The sequence below is a fragment of the Zalophus californianus genome, chromosome 7 (genome assembly GCF_009762305.2).
Source record: "Zalophus californianus isolate mZalCal1 chromosome 7, mZalCal1.pri.v2, whole genome shotgun sequence".
Taxonomy (NCBI): domain Eukaryota; kingdom Metazoa; phylum Chordata; class Mammalia; order Carnivora; family Otariidae; genus Zalophus; species Zalophus californianus.
In genome coordinates, this window is record NC_045601.1 from 13,182,659 (window position 1) to 13,205,832 (window position 23,174).

At 37.5% G+C, this 23,174-nt stretch overlaps 1 protein-coding gene across 3 annotated transcripts in view; it reads left to right on the plus strand.

Moving 5' to 3' along the window:
* The window catches only part of IPCEF1 (interaction protein for cytohesin exchange factors 1), a 181,847-nt gene that overhangs the window by 50,767 nt on the left and 107,906 nt on the right, over positions 1-23,174 (plus strand). Inside the window, exon 2 of one of the 3 annotated variants that reach the window (XM_027601050.1) lies at positions 4,267-4,310. In XM_027601050.1, coding sequence (XP_027456851.1) covers positions 4,267-4,310 — 44 coding nt within the window. Of the gene's footprint in view, positions 1-4,266; positions 4,311-8,508; positions 8,557-23,174 lie in introns of those variants that run through there. The other 2 variants (XM_027601053.1, XM_027601052.1) reach the window with 2 other exon arrangements.

Consider the following 23,174-nt stretch of genomic DNA (forward strand, 5'->3'; position numbering starts at 1 on the left):
CTTTCCTATAGTTTTAAAAACTTTCAAAATGAAAAGTGGAGAAAAATTTGAAAGGTTAAAAAAACCAAATATTTGAAACAGATGAGTCATTAAGAAACAGATCTTCTTAAAATGTATCTGTCCTTTACAGATCATATTTTTCTGCCATCTCATTTTACTGTGAGATATAAATATACAGGCTTAAAAAAGAAGAATCTTGCAGCAAAAGCAGTGCTTGAAGGAAATTTATAGAATTGAATGCATATATTAGAAAAGAAGAAAAATCTAAAATCAATAATCTAAGTTTCCATCTTGGGAACTTAGAAAAAGAAGAACAAATTAAATCCAAAGTAAGAAGAAGAAAAGAAATAAGAATTAGACCAAAAATCAGTGAAATGGAAAATAGGCAATCTACAGAGAAAAGCCAATGAAACCAAAAGCTGGTTCTTTAAAAAGACCAATAAAATCAGTAAACCTCTAGCCAGGCTAACTGAGAAAAAAAGAGAGAAGACACAAGTTACTATCATCAGAAATGAAAGAGGTGACATCACTACAGCTTCCATGGAAATTAAAAGAATAATAAAGGAATACTATGAATAACTCTGTGCCCACAAATTTGACAGTCTAGGTGAAACGGACCAATTCCTTGAAAGACACAATCTGCCAAAACTCACATGAGAAGAAATAGATAATCTGAATAGGGCTATAGCTATTAAAGAAATTGAATCAATAATAAATAACCTTCCAAAACAGAAAGAACCAGTTTCAAATGGGTTCACTGGCAAATTCTACCAAATATTTAAGGAAGAAATTATATCAATTCTCTACAAACTTTTCAGAGGATAGAAGCAGAGAGAATATGTCTTAACTCATTCTATGAAGCCAGCATTATCCAGATACCAATACCAGACAAAGACATTACAAGAAAACTACAGAACAATATCTCTCATGAACATAGGCGCACAAGTACTCTATAAAATATTAGAAAATCTAATCCAAAAAAGTATAAAAAGAATTATGTGCCATAACCAGGTGAATTTATCTTAGTTATGCAAGGCTGGTCCAACATTTAAAAATCAATTAATGCAATCCATCACATCAACAGATTTAAAAAGAATAATCACATGATCATATCAATAGAGACAGAAAAAAACATTTGACAAAATCTAACACCAATTCATGTTAAAAACTCTTGGTAAACTAGGAAGAGAAGGGAACTATTTATTTATACTTATATTGATAGGCTATTGATAAAGACTACCTACAAAAAGCCTATAGCTAACACCATACTTAATGGTGAGAAAGCTTTCCCACTAAGATCAGGAACAGGGCAAGGATGTTTCTTCTCACTACTTTTCAACATCATACTAGAAGTTCTAGCTAATGCAATAAAGCAAGAAAAGAAAATAAAAAAGATATAGATAGGGAGGAAGACATAAAACTCTTTGTTCTTAGGTGGCATGATCATCTATGTAGAAAGTCTGTAATACTGACAAAAAAAACCCCAAAAAACAAACAAAAAAAACTTCCTGGAACTAATAACTGATTATAGCAAGGTTGCAGGACACAAAGTTAATATACAAAAGTCAGTTGTTTTCCTATATCCAACAATAAGCAAGGGCAATTTGAAATAAAAAACACAATTATCATTTACGTTAGTCCCCCAGAAATGAAATACTTAGGTATCAATCTAACAAAATGTATGCAAGATCTATATGAGGAAAACTACAAAATTCTGATGAATAAAATCAAAGAAGAACTAAATAGCTAGAGAGATAGTCCATGTTCATGGATAGGAAGACTCAATATTGTCAACATGTCAATTCTTCCAAAATTGACATATAGATTCAATTCAGTCCCAATCATAATATCAGCAATTGTTTTTGGATATTGACAAATATATTTTAAAGTTTATATAGAGAGGGAAAAAAAACCCAGACTAGCCAAACAATTAAAGGAGAAAAACAAAGTTAGAGAACTGACACTACCCAATTTCAAGACTTTTAAGTTTCAGTAATCAAGACAGTGTGGTATTGGTAAAAAGATAAACAAATAGATCAATGGAGCAGAATAGAGAGCCCAGAAATAGACCCTCATAAATGTGGTCAATTGATCTTTGACAAGGGAGCAAAGGCAATACATTGAAGCAAAGATAGTCTCTTCAACAAATGGTGCTGGAATAACTGGATACCCACAGGCAAAGAAATGAATCTAGACACAGACCATACACCCTTCACAAAAATGATTATCTCTACTTAAGGAAGTGATGGAGAAAATTATGTTTAAAGCTATCATAGACCTGTATAGAAAACACAAAACTCCTAGAAGATATTGTAGGAGAAAGCTTAGATGAACTTGAGTATGGTGATACTGTTTTAGATATAGCATCAAAGATGTGATCCATGAAAGAAGACATTAATATGTTCATTTCATTAAAATTAAAAACTTCTCTACAAAGGCAATACAAAGAATTAGAAGACAAGTTACAGACTGGGAGAAAGTATTTGCAAAAGATATATCTGATAAAAGACTGTTATCCAAAATATACAATGAACTCCTAAAATTCAATAATAAGAAGATAAACAACCTTATTAAAAAATGGACTAAATAGCTTAACAGACACTTCATCAAAGAAGATTTACAGATGGCAAATAAGCGTACAAAATAATCATGTAAAAGGATGCTCCATATGTCATCAAGGAAATTAAATTAAAACAGAATTTTTAAAAAAAGATTTTTATTTATTTGACAGAGAGAGACACACAGAGAGAGAGGGAACACAAGCAGGGGTAGTGGGGGAGGGAGAAGCAGGCTTTCCGCAGAGCAGGGAGCCCGTCGTGGGGCCTGATCCCAGGACCCTGGGATCATGACTTGAGCCGAAGGCAGACACTTAATGACTGAGCCACCCAGGCGTCCCAAAACAGAATTGTGATAACCACTTACACACCTATTAGAATGACCAAAATCTGGAACACTGACACCACCAAATGCCAGTGAGGTTGTGGAGCAACAGGAACTCTCATACATTGCTAATGGGAATGCAAAATGGAATAGCCACTTTGCGAGACAGTTTCTTTGGAATATAGTGGTTTCTTAAAAAACTAAACATAATTTTACCATATAGCTAGCTCAGCAATCATGCTTCTTGGTATTAACCCAAAGGAGTTGAAAACTTATGTCCATACAAAAATCTGCACATGGATATTTATAGCAGCTTATTCACAGTTGCTAAAACTTGGAAGCAACCAAGATGTCCTTCAGTAGGTGAATGGATAAAGAAATTGATACATTCAGACAATGAAATATTAATTAGTGCTAAAAAGAAATATGTTACCAAGCTATGACAAGACATAAAGGAAATTTTAATGCATATTACTAAGTGAAAGAAGCCCATCTGAGAAGGCTACATACTGTATGATTCCAACCATAGGACATTCTGGAAAAGGCAAAACTATGGAGACAGTAAAAAGTTCAGTGGTTGCTTGGGGTGGAAGAAATGAATATGCAGAGCACTGAGGACTTTTAGGGCAATGAAAATACTATGATATTATATCATATGATATAATGATAGATACATGTCACTGCACATTTTTTTCTATAAATGTAGAATGTACAACACCAACAGTGAACTGTAAGGTATATTATGGACTTTAGCTAATTATGATGTGTCAGTGTAGGTTCATCCTTGGTAAAAAATATGCCATTCTGGTGAGTGATGTTGATAATGGGGGGGTGCTATGCCCATGTGGGGGCAGGGGGTATAGGAGACATCTCTGTACCTTCCTCTCAATTTTACTATAAACCTAAAACTGCTCTTAAAAAATGAAGTCTCAAAAAATCTGTATTTTTTAAACTTGTGGCTTAGGCAATGAGTGGGATGATTATTACTAATATGAAACATTTTCCCACTGACAGAATTCCAGGAAAACAGATGGAAGTTCTAAATCCATGTGAACATCTTTCAAGATATTTAAAAGTAAAGTAAAAATATATCTTGAGTAGTGTTCAAAGGGATTTGAATCTTATTTTCACACTATCGTTTAGAAAACACTCAATTCCAAGGGATCTCAGCTTGATGATTTCCTGCTAGTTTATACCTAGCTCTTCTTTCCTATGAGTTAAAACTTTCTGTCTCATTTTCCAAGAGAGACATTGGGTAGTTTTTATGATGGGCAAGTTACTATTGCCTCTTCTTTGGGGGTGATGTGGTAAGATTCTAACTTCCTTCTAGGTAGTGAGGTCCAAACAGAAACCTTATGACCCCTTTCTTGTCTTTTTCTTGTACAGATCAGAGGCAGCAGACCTGGAACAAGGACACTCACAGCTTTTTGGTATGTAAATGAAAATTCTTCAAAATTAATTCTTTCTTTTAGTGATATTTATGACCTGAAGGGTCTGTACTCCACTTTGTCATTCTAATCTGTGAATCAAACTGTAATAGACTAGGTATATTTATCCTTAGGCTAGAATTAATGCAGAGGGAAGCTAATAGTATTAATAAATAACAAACTATGTTTGTTCCTCTGTATTTCCCTTGAAAATGGATTCTTGGTGGTAATTACTTTTCAGTGGGAGGGTTGTTTAGTAAAACAATTTATATATAGAATGATCTCTTTTGATCCCCTCAGGGTCAGGAACATACCATAACTATCAAAGTACCATAGAAGTATAATTTTGTGAAGGATTTGTTTATAAGCAAGTATGTGTTTTGATGCCCAAATGCAAATTGAATGCTCTAGAAATGAGGCATTTACTGATCTAAATTTACTACTGATTCAAATAAAATATTTATATTTAGTTATTAGAATATAAAAGTAAAACAATCTTAAGATGTTCTTGCCTTTAAAGTTCATCACTAATGATCTAGGCAAGACTGGAGTTCTTTGAATATGTTTGTAATTCTTCTCATTATTCCTTTGATTTTATATTTATAAGATAACTTAAAAAGAATTGTTATATGTCTTAGTTCCTGACTGGGATATCCATCTCTTGTTTGGTTTAACTCTTTTTTAAGATAAAATACAATTCTAAGCTTGCTGGAGAATGCAAGAGAAACAATTTGATTTTCTTTTCTTTTCTTTTTTTTTTTTTTGAGAGAGAGCATGAGTAGAGGTGGAGGGACAGAGGGAGATGGAGAGAGAGAATCTTGAGCAGGCTCCACGCCCAATGTAGAGCCTGATGTAGGGCTTGATCTCAAGACCCTAAGATCATGACCTGAGCCAAAATCAAGAATTGGGTGCTTAACTCATTGAACCACCTAGGTGCCCTAACAAGGGAAACATTCTTTCACAGCTCTCTATCAAGGACACATTTTTTGAGTGTGTGACTCTAGGTTGTTACTGAACGTCTGGTAATTTTTCAGAAAATATTAGTGCATCATTAAATTAATATTGATAGCACTTAAATGTGCTATTATTTTTCTATGAGCCAAACCATGATAATAATAACAATCATTATCGCCCCTGGTATGCACTTTCTACCACTCCCAATTATGTTTCAACTGTCTTTGAAACATTGCTATCCATGATCCATTAGTCACCTCCATTCTTTTTGGTGAGTATTGCTCTCTCTTTTCCTTCTGTAGTTGTTAAAACCCATTGTTTCATTGTCCAACTCACTGACAAAAAAAATGAGTCTTGGTGCATACGTTTGCTGTTTAGATGTCTTCAAACACATAAAGTCCAATTGTTTCAACATGGGTGTACTTAAGATATGCATTTATTCATGAGACAGATTGTGTGACTCAAGTCAATAATACTCTCACATTGCCTTCTATGGTAAAGAACACTTTAATCACCAAAACATTTGATGTTTCATTGAGGAATTTTAAGTGATACTTTTCACACTTACACTTTTTGTTGATGGTTTGCAAACTGGTTACTGAAAGGTATTGACAAAAATTGGTGGATTTTGCCATCTCTAAAAGTTGTCAAGTACTTTTTCTAGCAAAACACTTCTGATCCTCAGATTAGGGGCCTCCTTATTATCAAAGGTATCTAGAAAGAGCCTGGCTTATTGTCAGAAAAGACGTATGTTATGAGGGAACCCCGCATTGGTGGAAAGACTAGGTAAGATGAACTCTGTGGTCTCTTGTAATATAAAACTTGATAATTCTTATGGAAGATGATACTCAGCCAATGACCAAATTAGATAATCTGAGTTTTGCTAAGCATTATAGCAATTCTTGCACTGAACAAAATCAGAGACAGCATAGTGGTAAAAATGACAGTTTCTGAACTCAGATGGTCTGGGTTTGATCTTATTTCTGACACTTACTAGCTAAGTAACCTCGAGAGCAGACAGTTCATATTTATTTCTTACTTACAGGTACCTACATTTCTGGTCCCATGATTATTTTGGATTCTTCACAGAATTTTTCTTCACTTTTTAAAAGTGTGGTAAAATACCCATACCATAAAATTTACCATTTGAGCCATTTTTATTAAATATTAAATACATTCACATTCAGTGATATTAAATACATTCATGTTACTGTGCAACCATCACCACCATCCATCCCCATAACTCTTTTCATCTTGTAGAGTTAAAACTTTACACCCATTAAACAATAACTCTCTATTTTCCCCTCCCCTTTGCCCCTGGTAACCACCACTATACTTTTTGTCTTTATAATTTTGAAGTACTAGTAAGTACTTAATATAAGTGGAATTGTACAGTATTTTTCTTTTTGTGACTGGCTTATTTCACTTAGTGTAATGCCCTCAAGGCTCATTCATGCTGTAGCAGAGGTCAGAATTTCCTTCCTTTAAAGGGCTGACTAATATTCCATTGTGTGTGTGTGTGTGTGTGTGTGTGTGTGTGTGTGTGTGTGTGTGTATACCACATTTTCCTTAACCATTTATCTGTTATTGATAGACACTTGGGTTGCTTCCACATTTTAGCCATCATGAATAATGTTGCTGTGAACATAGATCTATAAATACCTCGTTGAGACCCTGCTTTCAATACTTGTGGGTAAATACCCAGAAGTGGAATTGATGGGTCATATGTTAATTCTATTTTAAATTTTGAATTGTTTTCCACAACAGCTGTACCATTTTACATTCCCACCAACACTTCACAGAGTTCTGAAGTACAGAATGCTTGTCTAATTATTTTGACATATTCCTACTGGGCAATGAATATTGTGAAGTTTTAAGTGAATACATTCTAAAAACAAGGTTATATTTTTTCCAATTTCCTTTTTCCTGCTGTGCCTATGAGGGTTATGTTCTAAGTCCTACCTAATGTTAATTTATGTTACCAGGTGATTCAGAGCGTCAATGGACTTTTTCCAGAACAGAAACATGTGGGGCCAAGTTTCATACCTCTAATGGAAAAACAACTTGGACTCCAAGGATTTCTTGGCTTAGTTTAAAATAAACTCTATATTAAAATCCTGTGTGTTGGCAGTTAAGGAATAGATGACCACATATGTTTTCTTCTGAAGGCTCATAATTTTTTTTTGCACAAAATACACCAATGTGAACAGGAATGGGGACAACTGGGTTACAAAGAGAGAATTGGCTAGCTGAAAAAATACTTATATTGAGGTTTGAAACAGACTGCAAGCTTTCCAAATTACCATGAGAACAGGTTAACATTTGTGGTATTGTTTTTTCTGGTTAAATAATATTTGTGTTTTCTTAAATTTTGGTTCAACAATACAGATATAGCTTTTGGAATCCAATTCCAAAACTGAGAGGTTATTAGCTGAAAATCTCAAAGTCTTTTGAGGTTAATTCCACAAATTAGTGGGGCATTTTCTCAGAAAATCTTCTGCATTTATTGTTTATGGACAGTGAGCGAAGGGAGGAGGAAGAATAAGCTTTCTCAGGGAGCAAAAGTATTCTGGTTGTCAGACATTTCATTTCTCCTTAGTTTTTTGTACTCCATAGAAATATCAGTGTCTTTCCTAATAAAGCCACTTTCCAACGAAAGTGTTCAAAAAAGGCTCTAACGACCTTGGGTATATGGCAGTTTACACAGGAAAAATTTAAACATAACTTAAAGAAATTTAGCAAAGACTTTTGCAAATGATTCGTGAGGCACAGGGAGCTCTTATCAGGTGAGGCTAAATTATGCTGTGGTAGCAAATTAACCCCGAAACCACAGTGGCTTAACACAAGGAATTTTTATTTCTTATTCGCACTGTATGTTCAATGCTGTTCCCATGAGAAGGGGAGGCCCCTCTTCCGCACACGATCTCTCAGAGGTGCGAGCTGATGGAAGCTTCACCTCCTTGTGGTGCTACCATGGCAACAGGTGGCTTCTGGGTTTGCCGTGAACAGGGGAGGAGAGAATGTGGGGCACGCATACTCTTCTCCAGGCTGGGAGTGAGGCACATCACCTCCACCCAGAGCCATGGGCCAGAACTAGTCACATGGCCTCTCCAAACAACCTGAGGTGGGCGGTCTTCCTGGGGCATGAGGGAGGAGAGAAAAACTAGATTTAATGAGCACCAATAATTTCCTCTTTGATGAATTTTGCTGGAAAGTCTTGGATTAGGCATCTCTACAAGACAATTCTCCTTCCTAAATCAGTCACATTCATAATTCCTTATGTTTTACTACATAGGTGAGTAATTTTCATGTTTTTAAATTAATTTCACCTTTTTTATGTGCTAATTTTAGGTAGGAATAAATAAAACAAGGGTTATTGAAAAGGAGTCAGTGAAGGTATAGATATAATCAAACATGGAAAGAATGTCTACGGAAAAAATGGCCCTCCTATGTCAATGTATCTATAGGCTTCATTTGTATTTTTAGTTATATTTTATTATTTCTTTTTCTTTTCTATAAAACCATAACTTGAAATTAAACAGAACTCCAAATGCAGTAAGGACTGATTGCAAAATCAGTGCAAGGGATATTGAACTGGAAATAAGAAACCATACTTTAGATCAGTTTTAATAGATTGTCCTTAATTTATTTTATACTTTTTTTTTCCATTTTATGGTCATCTTTTCCTGAATCTTAATCTCATTTTTTTTACTGTCTTATATCTCATGTTTTTGTCCCTAAATTTCTTTTTCTATTTATTGAAATGTTTTATCAAGCAATATTTTCATATCCAGTACATGGAGAATAAACGTGTCTGCAAGTGTCTTTATTTTGCCCTCATGATTGATTGTGTGCTTGGATATGGAATTTTATGTACATATTTAGTTTTGATTCAGAACTTTGAAGCATTGCTTTGAAGTATTGCATATGCTCTAACATTCCATGTTGTCTATAAGAGATCTGATGTTATTCTTATTCGTGTTTCTTCGTGTTTCTTTGTAGATAATACCATTTTATCCTATCTGTAAACGTTTAGGATTTCTTCTTAAGATTTTTATTTATTTATTTGTCAGAGAGAGAGAGAGTGAGCGCAAGCAGGGGGAGCTGCAGGCAGAAGGAGAGGGAGAAGCAGCCTCCCCATTGAGCAGGGAGACCAATGTGGGACTCGATCCCAGGACCCTGGGATCATGACCTGAGCCGAAGGCAGACGCTTAACCCGCTGAGCCACCCAGGTGTCCCTAAACTTTTAGGATTCTTTGTATGCCTTTGACATTCTGAAATTCCACAAGTCATATACAGCTCTTCATCTTCTTAAATATCTAGTTTAGCATTTTGTGGCATAGGAAGATTTCTTTTTCCCCCTCTCTCCCAGGGCTCTCTCCCCACTGTTTCGGTCTTGTTCTCTATTCTCCCCACTGACTCATCAAGATGGCCACTTCTAACTCCAGGCTTGCCCTGTGCTCATGGCTCAAATCAGAGGAAAAATGACAAGATTCTTTCCCAATGCTTTAGGGAGAATTTCCTGGCTAGCCTTAGTTCATTTACTCTTCTCTTAATTGGCCATTGTGGCCAAGGTGTTAACTACTTTGGTCCATTTACTTCTTACCGCCTCTTCTGCCCTCACTGTGGTCCAAAGCATTCTCATATATTCTCTAGCTTACTGCAGTGGCCTCCTAACTGGCCTCTGGGTTTATGTCTTTGCTTCCTTCAGTCTCTGCTCAGTCCTGGAGCGGAGCTGTTAACATGTGTGTCAGATCAAACTCTATAAAGCTTGCCTGTTTCACTTCAAGAAAAGCCAAAGTCTTCAGCAATAGCTCAAAAGGCCACCCACAGTCCGCATGAGCTGGCCTCCCGTAATCCCTCTGACCTCATCTCCTACTCTCTCCCCCCATTGCACACTCAACCTCTGCCATGCTGGCCTCCTTGCTGTGCCTTACACATGCCAGACACACTCTCAGTCCCAATTCAGGCCTCTGCCTTGGCTGTTCTCTAACCCTGACTGCTCACCCTTGGATTTCTACTGACTGCTTCCTTACCTCTTCCTGGTCTTCACTCAGATGTCACCTATTTAGTGAGACTGTTCCCATCCATGCAATTAAAATGACAACCCTCTATAATACTCATCCTTATTTTGTTTTTCTTCATTTATCTCCATCTCATGTGCCATTTATTTTACTTATTTATTTTGTTAATTGTCTACTCCCCTGAAATATAAACCCCATGAGGGCAAGGAGATTTTTATCTATTTAGGTTGTATCTTCAGGCTCTAAAACTGTGCCTGCTACATGGTTAGCCAATAAATATTTGTTAAATGAGTGAATGGCTGGCAAACCCAGCCATATGCTTGCTCCTGTTCTGGGGATGTGGGGTCATATGATTGACAGTGTGACGGGGGGTGAGGGGAAGGAAAAGAAGCTGATCAGGCAAAAATTAATAAATGTCCAAAAAAAAAGATCCTTCTGGTGAATATTGAGAAATGGGGTCTCTGTTAAAAGGGGATAAGATGAGTAGGTGGAAGAAAGAAGCAGACTCTGAAACAGGACAGTTTTTCTAGTTTGTTTGATTTTGAATTTCGAGTGTATATAATTGTCCTTATATGTTACAATAATCTTTAAATGTTAGGTAATTTTGCCTGGAAAAAACTTACAGGGACGTTTTTTTTTCTGCTTTTCTACATCATTTGTTTCTAATTTCAATTAGATTTTTACTCCCACTGACCAATGTATGAAAGAATAAGGTAGATTTGGGCAAAGAATATTTTACTTCTTTCAGGAGAGTAGGTTGCAAGATGGGTTTTCAGGTAATCTCTCTATATTAGATTTCTTCTTAACTGTTTGCCTGCATCCAAATGAAATTTTTGAAGTTAATTTCTGGCTAAATAATTGGCAGGCTAAGAGCTATCCCTCAGAAGTTTTTATTTGTATCTAATACCCCTTACCTCCTTCATCAGTCTTGCTGGAGTTCCATTTTATTAATTTTTGTCCAAAGAACTAGCTTTGTGTTTTATTAATCTTCTCCTTATTTTTCTATTTCGTTGATTTCTGCCTTTATTTTTCCTATTTCTTCCTTGGTTTGCTAGTTTGCTATTTTTCCAGTTTCATGTGTTGAGTCCTTAGCTTGTTTTTATTCCCCCTTGTATTCTGATAAATGTATTTAAGGTATACATTTCCCTCTAAAAAAATGCTTTAGTAGTGTGCCCTAAAGATGTGTAGTGTTTTCAATGGTGATAAATTCTAAATATTTCCCATTTGATTTCCTTCCTGATTCAGATTTTTTTAGTAGTGTGAGATTTTGTTTTTAGACATATAGACATTTTAAAGCTATGTTTTCATTATTAATTTCTACAATTAAAGCATTGTAATCAGAGAAAATAATCTGTGTTAAACTGATTCTGTGCAATTTATCAAGACTTCTGTTGTAATATAGTACTTTGTCAATTTTTGATAATATGCCACGTGTGATGGAAATGTGTGTATTTCTCAAATACAGAGTTCTGTGTATCTGAAATTTATCAATTTGTGTCATCTGCCTTTCTATTTACTTATAGTCTGCATTGATTTCTGAGAGATGGGTGCTATAATCTTCAACTATAATTGCCAATTTATTTGCTTCTTTTTCCAGTTCTATGAATTGTGGTTGCTTGATTATTTTGAGGCAATATATATATATTCTTATGAAGGTTATATTATCTGGCTTTTTTTATTGGCCTATACCATCTTTGCCTTTAAATGTATGTTTAATGATACACAGTAAATATATATATGTGTAAGAATTTTATGTTTTCAGATTTTAAAATTTTCACCACAGCTTGCTTTTCCTTTATGTTTGCCTGGATATCTGTTTCCATCTTTTTTTAACCTTCCATATCATTTTGTTTTCTGTTTTTCTTCTTTTAGATACATATTGTTAGGTCTTGGTTTTTAAAATAACTTTTATTTTGCAATATAATATACATTGTGTTAAATAAAATATAAATACAGAAGAGTGTACAGACAAATTTGAGTACCTCAGTGATTTATCACAGAGTATAACTTCTAGACTATGTGAGTCAAGAAATAAAATACTGGGTGATTCAGTTGGTCAAGTCTCTGACTTCAGCTCAAGTCATGATCTTGGGGTCTTGGGATTGAGCCCTTTGTTGAGCTCCCTGCTCAATGGGGAGTCTGCTTGTCCCTCTCCCTCTCCCTCTGCCCCTCCCCACTGCTTGTGCTTTCTCTCTCTCTCTCTCTCTCTCTCAGATAAATAAATAAAACCTTAAAAAAAAGAATACTGTCAAAACCCTAGAATCTCCTCTTGTTTCCCTTCCAATAAATCTTGCCATCTTCCCAAAGGTAACCACTCTCCTGCCATTTGTGGTAATTCATTCTTGCATTCCTTTATAGTGTTGTGACCTAAGTGTACTTTACTAACCCTATGGTCTAGTTTTGCTTGTTTATATTCTTTTGTGTCCGGCTTCTTTCTCTCAGTATTATGTGACTGTGAATAGAAGTAGTTTTTTCCTTTTTATTGCTAAGCAGTGTTCCATTGTATGCCTATACCACAATTTATCCGCATTCCTATTGATGGACATTTGGGTTGTTTTGAACTTTTTGGCTATTATAAATAAAGCTGCTGGAAAAATTGTTACATGTGTTCAGTGTACAGGTGCATGCATATCTGATGGATCATAGACTCTGCATGTGATCCATTTTGGGAGATATTGCTAAACAGCTTTCCAGAATGGTTGTCCCAATTGACACTCCCAACAGCAGTGTTTGAGAGCTTTTTCATTGGCTTTACAATGTTGCTGATACATGGTATTGTCAGTCTTTTAAAATTTCATGATTTTGGCAGTTTTGCCTTGCATTTCCCTGTAAAGGAGCAATAAGCACCTTTTCTTTTCTTTTTTTTTTAAAGATTTTATCCATTTATTTATTTGACAGAGAGAGAGCACAAGCAGGGGGAGTGGGAGAGGAAGAAGCAGGCTCTCTGATGAGCAGGGAGCCCCATGCAGGACTCAATCCCAGGACCCTGGGATCATAACCTGAGCTGAAGGCAGACGCTTAGCCATCTGAGCCACCCAGGCGCCCAGCACCTTTTCATACATATTTGGTTAATTGATATCCTCCTTTGTAAAATGGCTCCTAAGTCTTTTCCCATTTTTCTCTTGGGTTTTTTTTTTTTTTTTTTTTGCTTGTTTCTTATTGATTTATAGGACTCCTTCACACATTCTGGTGTAGGATTGTACAGGTTATATGTGTTGCACATGTCTTTTCTCATTCATTTATTTGCTTTTACAAGCCCTAATGCTGTTTTTGGGTGAGTGGAAATTCTTAATTTGTGTGTTCCAACTTACGAAGCTTTTCCTTTATGGTTAGAGCCAGTGGGGAAGTGGATGTATTTTCAATAAATGATAAACAGTTGGTTATCAATTTAAAAAATGAAGCTTTACTCTTATTTGAAACTAGGATAAAAAATCAATCGTAAGTAGAGGGAAACCTGTGTAGCTTAGTTGGTTAAGTGTCCAACTCTTGATTTCGGCTCAGGTCATGATCTCAGGGTTGTGAGTTCAAGCCCCATGTCAGGCTCTGCGCTTGGTGCAGTCTCTCTCCCTCCCAACCCTCTCTCTCCCTCTCCCCCTCCCCCCTTTCTAAAAATAAATAAATAAATCTTAAAAAATCAATTACAGGGGGGTGGATCAAGATGGTGGAGGAGTAGGAGACCTGGATTTCGTCTGGTCTCAGGAATTCAGCTGAATAGGGATCAGACCATTCTGAACACCTACGAACTCAACAGGAGATCGAAGAAAAGAATAGCAACAACTCTCTGAACAGAGAAGCGACCACTTTCTGGAAGGTAGGACATGCGGAGAAGTGAATCCGAGGCGGTATTCGGGAGGATAGACGGCGGGGGAGGGGGCCTCCGTCGGCTGCTTCTGCAAGTGACAGAGCGGCGGAGCACAAAATCGGACCTTTTAGAAGTCGGCTCCGCTGAGGGACATCACTCCAGTGGCTAAGCGGGGGGTTGGAACCCTCATGGGACACTGTGGTCTCAGGACCCTTGGGGTCACAGAAAGACCGGGGGTGCCTGAGTGCGCCAGAGCTCCCAGGTATCGGAGCGGGGAAGCCGGCTGCAGAGACGGAGCCGAGGCGCAGGCTCTCAGCTCGGGGTTGCCATAAACTGTGACCCGCGGCCCAGTCAGGCCACTGCTCCTCCAACAGGGACCCAACAAGCGGCAGAGCCGGGGAGACTCCCCTTCCTCCCCCAGGAGGAGCGGCGCGGGAGCGCACCGCAGGGATCTGCTGGGTTTGGAGACTCCACACGGGGTCGGGTGCCAGAGATAGAAACGCTCGGTCACAGTCCGGATGAGCACGGAGTGCGGCCGGAGACCGGGGACACGGGAGTGACCGACTGCTTTTCTTTGGGGGCGCACTGAGGAGCGGGGCCCCGAGTTCTCGGCTCCTCTGGGGTGGAGATTGGGAGGCCGCCATTTTCACTCTCGTCCTCCAAAGCTGTACTGAAAGCTTGCAGGGAACAAAAGCTCCCGAGAGCAAACCCGAGCAGCTTGCTTAGCCCGGACACACAAGGGCGGGGCAATTCCGCCTCCGGCAAAGACATTTGGGAACCATGGCAACAGGCCCTTCCCCAGAAGATCGGCAAGAACCGCCAGCCAAGACCAAGTTTACCGATCACGGAGAACGGGAGAACTCCAGCGCTAGGGGAATACTGCACATAGAATCCATGGCTTTTTTACCATGATTCTTTAGTCTTTCAAAGTTAATTTTTTTTAACTGTCTTTGTTTTTTTTGAATTTTTCTTTCTCCCTTTTTCAACCAACATCTTATCAATCCCTTTCTTAAAAAACATTTTTATTTTTCATTTTTAGAGTCATATTCTGTCCCTTCATAGTAGTCACCCTTATTTTTGGCATATATATATAAGTTGTTCTCTCTTTAAAATTTTGAGATACACTTTTCTAACAGATCAAAATATACCCTAAATCTCTACTGTATAGCTTTGTTCTAGTCTTCTGCCTGATCACATTCTCTCCCCCCCCCTTTTTAAAATCCTCTTCTTTCTTTTTTCAAACAACTTATCAATTCCTTTTATAAAATTTTTTATAATTTTCATCTTTACAGTCATTCCATCCCTTCATTGTATCAGCCCTTATTTTTGTACATATGTAAGTTTTTCTTTCTTTAAAATTTTGGGAGGCACTTTCTTCTAACAGACCAAAATACACCCAAAATCTAGTGTGTGGCACTGATCTATGCACCAGCCTGATCATATTTGATCATATTCTGTTTGGTTTGTTTTGTTCTGTTTTTTGTTGTTTTTATCTTTTTCTTTGTTTTTTTCTTTTTCTTTTTTCTTTCTTTCCCTTTCTTTTCCCCCAGTTTCAGGTCTTTTCTGATTTGTTTAGAGTATATTTTCTGGGGACGTTTTTACCCTGTTAGCATTTTGTTCACTCATTCATCTATTCTCCTCTGGACAAAATGACAAGGTGGAAAAAAATCACCTCAACAACAACAACAAGAGGTAGTACCAACTGCCAGGGACCTACTGAATACAGACATTAGTACGATGTCGGACCTAGAGTTCAGAATCATGATTTTAAAGATACTAGCTGGGCTTGAAAAAGACATGGAAGTTTTTGGAGAAACCCTCTCTGGAGAAATAAAAGAACTAAAATCTAACCAAGTCGAAATCAAAAAGGCTATTAATGAGGTGCAATCAAAAATGGGGGTGCTAACTGCTAGGATAAATGAGGCAGAAGAGAGAATCAGTGATATAGAAAACCAAATGATGGAAAATAAAGAGGCTGAGAAAAAGATAACTACTGGATCATGAGGGCAGAATTTGAGATATTAAGTGATACCATAAGATGAAACAACATTAGAATAATTGGAATCCCAGAAGAAGAAGAAAGAGAGAAAGGGGCAGAAGGTATATTGGAGCAAATTATAGCAGAGAACTTCCCTAATTTGGGGAAGGAAACAGGCATCAAAATCCAGGAGGCACAGAGAACCCGTCTCAAAATCAATAAAAATTGGTCAACACCCCAACATCTAATAGTAAAACTTACGAGTCTCAGACACAAAGAGAAAATCCTGAAAGCAGCTCGGGACGAGAGATCTGTAACCTACAATGGTAGAAACATTAGATTGGCAGCAGACCTATCCACAGAGACCTGGCAGGCCAGAAAGGACTGGCATGATATCTTCAGAGCACTAAACGAGAAAAATATGCAGCCAAGAATACTATATCCAGCTAGGCTGTCATTGAAAATTGAAGGAGAGATAAAAAGCTTCCAGGACAAACAAAAACTAAAGGAATTTGCAAACACGAAACCAGCCCTACAAGAAATATTGAAAGGGGTCCTCTAAGCAAAGAGAGAACCTAAAAGCAGCATAGATCAGAAAGGAACACAGACAATATACAGTCACAGTCACCTTACAGGCAATACAATGGCACTAAATTCATACCTTTTGATAGTTACCCTGAATGTAAATGGGCTAAATGCCCCAATGAAAAGACACAGGCTATCAGATTGGATTAAAAGACAAGACCCATCGATATGCTGTCTGCAAGAGACTCATTTTATACCCAAAGACATCCCCAGATTGAAAGTGAGGGGGTGGAAAACCATTTGCCATGCTAATGGACACCAAAAGAAAGCTGGGGTGGCAATCCTTATATCAGACAAATTAGATTTTAAAACAAAGACTGTAATAAGAGATGAGGAAGGACACTATATCCTACTTAAAGGGACTATCCAACAAGAAGATCTAACAATTGTAAATATCTATGCCCCTAACATGGGAGCAGCCAATTATATAAGGCAATTAATAACAAAAGCAAAGAAACACATTGACAACAATACAATAATAGTGGGGGAGTTTAACACCCCCTGACTGAAATGGACAGATCATCTAAGCAAAAGATCAACAAGGAAATAAAGACTTTAAATGACACACTGGACCAAATGGACTTCACAGACATATTCAGAACATTCCATCCCAAAGCAATGGAATACACATTCTTCTCTAGTGCCCATGGAACATTCTCCAGAATAGATCACATCCTAGGTCACAAATCAGGTCTCAACTGGTACCAAAAGATTAGGATCATTCCCTGCATATTTTCAGACCACAACGCTTTGAAACTAGAACTCAATCACAAGAGAAAAGTCAGAAAGAACTCAAATACATGGAGGCTAAAGAGCATCCTACTAAAGAATGAATGGGTCAACCAGGAAATTAAAGAAGAATTAAAAAAATTCATGGAAACCAATGAAAATGAAAACACAACTGTTCAAAATCTTTGGGATACAGCAAAGGCAGTCCTAAGAGGAAAGTATATAGCAATACAAGCCTTTCTCAAGAAACAAGAAAGGTCTCAGATACACAACCTAACCCTACACCTAAAGGAGCTAGAGAAAAAACAGCAAATAAAGCCTAAACCCAGCAGGAGAAGAGAAATAATAATGATCAGAGCAGAAATCAATGAAATAGAAACCAAAAAACAGTAGAACAGATCAACGAACTAGGAGCTGGTTCTTTGAAAGGATTAACAAGATTGATAACCCCCTGGCCAGACTTACCAAAAAGAAAAGAGAAATGACCCAAATCAACAAAATCATGAACGAAAGAGGAGAGATCACAACAGGACGTATTATGAGCAACTCTATGCCAGCAAATTAGATAACCTGGAAGGAATGGATGCATTCTTAGAGATGTATCAACTACCAAAACTGAACCAGGAAGAAATAGAAAACCTGAACAGACCTATAACCACTAAAGAAACTGAAGCAGTCATCAAAAATCTCCCAACAAACAAAAGCCCAGGGCCAGAGGGCTTCCCAGGGGAATTCTACCAAACATTTCAAGAAGAATTAATACCTATTCTAAAACTGTTCCAAAAAATAGAAATGGAAGGAAAACTTCCAAACTCGTTTTATGAGGCCACCATTACCTTGATCCCAAAACCAGACAAAGACCCCATCAAAAAGGAAAATTACAGACCAATATCCTTGATGAACACGGATGCAAAAATTCTCACCAAAATACTAGCCAATAGGATCCAACAGTACATTAAAAGGATTATTCACCACGACCAAGTGGGATTTATCCCTGGGCTACAAGTTTGGTTCAACATCCACAAATCAATCAACGTGATACAATACATTAACAAAAGAAAGAACAAGAATCATATGATCCTCTCAATAGATGCAGAAAAAGCATTTGACAAAGTACAGCATCCTTTCTTGATCAAAACTCTTCAGAGTATAGGGATAGAGGGTCCATACCTCAATATTATAAAAGCCATCTATGAAAAACCTACAGCGAATATCATTCTCAATGGGGAAAGGCTGAGAGCTTTTCCCCTAAGGTCAGGAATGCGGCAGGGATGTCCACTATCACCACTGCTATTCAACATAGTATTAGAAGTCCTAGCCACAGCAATCAGACAGCAAAAAGAAATCAAAGGCATCCAAATTGGCAAAGAAGAAGTCAAACTTTCACTCTTTGCAGATGATATGATACTTTATTTGGAAAACCCAAAAGACTCCACCCCAAAACTGCTAGAACTCTTACAGGAATTCAGTAAAGTGGCAGGATATATAATCAATGCACAGAAATCAGTGGCATTCCTATATACCAACAACAAGACAGAAGAAAGAGAAATTAAGGAGTCGATCCCATTTACAATTGCACCCAAAACCATAAGATACCCAGGAATAAATCTAATCAAGAGGCAAAGAATCTGTACTCAGAAAACTATAAAATACTCATGAAAGAAATTGAGGAAGACACAAAGGAAGGGAAAAACATTCCACGCTCATGGATTGGAAGAACAAATATTGTGAAGATGTCAATGCTACCTAGAGCAATCTACACATTCAATGCAATCTCCATCAAAATACCATCAACTTTTTTTTTTAAAGAAATGGAACAAATAATCCTAAAATTTGTATGGAACCAGAAAAGACCCCAAATAGCCAGAGGAATGTTGAAAAAGAAAAGCAAAGCTGGCGGCATCACAATTCCGGACTCCCAGCTCTATTACAAAGCTGTCATCATCAAGACAGTATGGTACTGGCACAAAAACAGACACATAGATCAATGGAACAGAATAGAGAGCCCAGAAATGGACCCTCAACTCTATGGTCAACTCACCTTTGACAAAGCAGGAAAGAATGTCCAATGGAAAAAAGACAGTCTCTTCCACAAATGGTGTTGGGAAAATTGGACAGCCACATGCAGAAGAATGAAATTGGACCATTTCCTTACACCACACACAAAAATAGACTCCAAATGGTTGAAAGACCTAAACGTGAGACAGGAGTCCATCAAAATCCTAAAGGAGAACACAGGCAGCAACCTCTTCGACCTCAGCCACAGCAACTTCTTCCTAGAAACATCGCCAAAGGCAAGGGAAGCAAGGGCAAAAATGAACTATTGGGACTTCATCAAGATAAAAAGCTTTTGCACAGCAAAAGAAACAGTCAACAAAAACAAAAGACAACCAACAGAATGGGAGAAAATATTTGCAAATGACATATCAGATAAAGGGCTAGTATCCAAAATCTATAAAGAACTTATCAAACTCAACACCCAAAGAACAAATAATCCAATCAAGAAATGGGCAGATGACATGAACAGATATTTTTCCAAACAAGACATCCAAATGGCCAACAGACACATGAAAAAGTGCTCAACATTGCTTGGCATCAAGGAAATCCAAATCAAAACCTCAATGAGATACCACCTCGCACCAGTCAGAATGGCTAAAATTAACAAGTCAGGAAACGACAGATGTTGGCGGGGATGTGGAGAGAGGGGAACCCTCCTACACTGTTGGTGGGAATGCAGGCTGGTGCGGCCACTCTGGAAAACAGTATGGAGGTTTCTCAAATAGTTGAAAATAGAGCTACCATATGATCCAGCAATTGCACTACTGGGTATTTACCACAAAGATATAAATGTAGGGATCTGAAGGGGTACGTGCACCCCAATGTTTATAGCAGCAATGTCCACAATAGCCAAACTATGGAAAGAGCCAAGATGTCCATCAACAGATGAGTGGATAAAGAAGAAGTGGTATATATACACAATGGAATATTATGTAGCCATCAAATGGAATGAGATCTTGCCATTTGCAACGACGTGGATGGAACTGGAGGGTGTTATGCTGAGTAAAATAAGTCAATCAGAGGAAGACGTATCATCTAACCTCACTGATATGAGGAATTCTTAATCTCAGGAAACAAACAGGGTTGCTGGAGTGGGGGTGGGGAGGGAGGGATGGGGTGGCTGGGTGATAGACATTGGGGAGGGTATGTGCTATGGTGAGCCCTGTGAATTGTGCAAGACTCTTGAATCACAGATCTGTAGCTTTGAAACAAATAATGCAATATATGTTAAGGAAAAAAAAAAAGAAGATAGCAGGAGGGGAAGAATGAAGGGGGGGAAATCAGAGGGGGAGACGAACCATGAGAGGCGATGGACTCTGAAAAACAACCTGAGGGTTCTAGAGGGGAGGGGGTGGGGGGATGGGTTAGCCTGGTGATGGGTATTAAAGAGGGCATGCTCTGCCTGGAGCACTGGGTGTTACGCACAAACAATGAATCATGGAACACTACATCAAAAACTAATGCTGTAATGTATGGTGATTAACATAACAATAAAAAATTAAAAAATCAATTATAAGTAGATTGTCAATCTAATATGAAAGGCAGATAATGAAAGTTTTAGAAGAAAAGGTAGGATAATATCCTTATTACCATAAGATAGTAAAATTAACAGCAAATTAAAAACACTAACCATATTCATCTTTATACTCTCGAGTATTGTAAACTAATGAACATGGTATATTTTCCATTTATTTAGTTCTTTAATTTCTTTCAATAGTGTTTTGTAGATTTACAAATTTCTTCATATGAGTATCACACATCTTTCATTAGATTCATTCTAATGTATATGAAATTTAATGATGTTGATGTATATGTATTTTCTTAAAAATTTTATTTCATACTATTTGTTGCTGATATGTAGAAATGATACTGATTTTTACATATTGGCCTTGTGTCTAGCAACCCTTCTATATCCACTCTTTCGTTTTAATAATTCATGTGTAGGTTCTTTTCCACATGTAATATCATCTGAAAATACTGACAGTCTTAATTTCTTATTTTTGATCATTATAATTCTTACAGTTTTTTTAATGAGCCCTTCTAATACAATGCAGTTGAATGATGGTGAACATCTTTGGTTTATTCCTAATATTAAAGAAAAAGGTTTCAACATTTCACCATCAAAAATGTGATGGAGGAAATAAGGACCACTTTACTTACTGAAAATGGTGGAGTAAGGACCTCCTGTTTTGCCCATGATAAGATTCGGGAAGGGCTAGGCTTGGCAGCTCATCTCTGATCTACCCGGTTTTAGCTGGAGTGGTTGGGAGGAGAATCTACTTCTAAGATCACTTTTTCATCTACAAATCTACAGCCTGGGCATTCTTTGGCTCCTTCTTCTGCACGTGGCGCTTCTTCCTCCTGGGACTATCCACATGGGTTTTATGGCATGGCCATCTCAGAGGAATCAGACTTTATAAATGTCATCTGGTTACCTCCAAAATAAGCCTATTTCTTTCAGATCTAAAAATCCTATGAGTCTGAGTCTCTGAGGTCATACAAATTGTAATTAAACATATCTATTTAATTAAAAACAATTTCTAATCTAAACTCGGGGCATAACCAAATTTCCATACTATGGGGTGAAGAAAAAATAGATGATTCCTTGTTTTTTGTGAGGACAGACTTTTACTTTGAGGTTAGATGATGTTATCTAGGGTAGTGGAAGTGTGGCAGGTGCACATGTAAGCTGACTGTGAGGAGGTGGGTATAAAACTGTGTAGGTGATGTGTGAGTGAGAAAGGCAGTGTGTGAAGTAACAAGGTTGGGCGGGCCACAGGAAGCTGGGTGGACCACAGGAAGCTGGCTGGAAAAAAAAAGTCTTTGGCTTTACTGAATTAAAAGCAAGAATAAAATAACCCAAAGACAAATGGAAAATCTCACACACAAAGTCTAGAAAGGGATGGAAACAAAAATAATCACACATGTGTTCAGGGAAAGGTGAACTGAAGTGTCTGTCCAATTACAATCTACCCTGTAATTTGTGTACGACTTTGTCTAATTAAAAAACAGAGGAGCAAACACTTCTTTAGAAAGAAACACAAAATATTCTTTTGCAAAACAAATTTCTCAGTTTAGAACTCTAGTAGTTAAAAAAAAAGCCCTATTGAAATCAAAAGAATGTTAAATTAGGGAGTCAAATGTTTCAGTCTTTGGTCTCTAGCTAAACCGTCTACTTACATGTTGGACCACTAGGTGTCTCTTTGCATACGTGTTAGGATTCCAGCCCGAGAAAGCTAATCTAGTCTTGAAGGAAATTGTTAGATGGATTGTGTCAACAAATGTTTCCATTTGAGTGTATTTAGGGATGACTTTAATTTAACAGTTCTTCAGAAAGGATAAATAGATGTGTTTTGGCTACATCTCTCTCACTCTTTAGAAGTTTTGGAAATGTTAACCCAGGATTGTCAGCCCATGCAAAATTCAGGTACTTACACCAGGGTGGTTGGCAGGCTGTTAGGATGGAAGAGCCTGCCCATTTAAGATGATGACCAGGAGGTGAGGCCCCCATTATTTCTGAATGAAGCCTTGGCAAGGATACTCACTTCCCAAACAAGCTGTGTTTGGCTCTCCGATGTCTCTGTCTAGGAACTGTAGTCCTTCCCGATCAGATCCTTCAAAATTACCCAGTGGCAGCTGATTTGTGGTTGCACATGGCCCTTTGAGTACAAAGTATCAATTACTTTGAGTCACATAAACCCCCTCTAAATTGTCCAAATTTGGTAAATAATTTATAC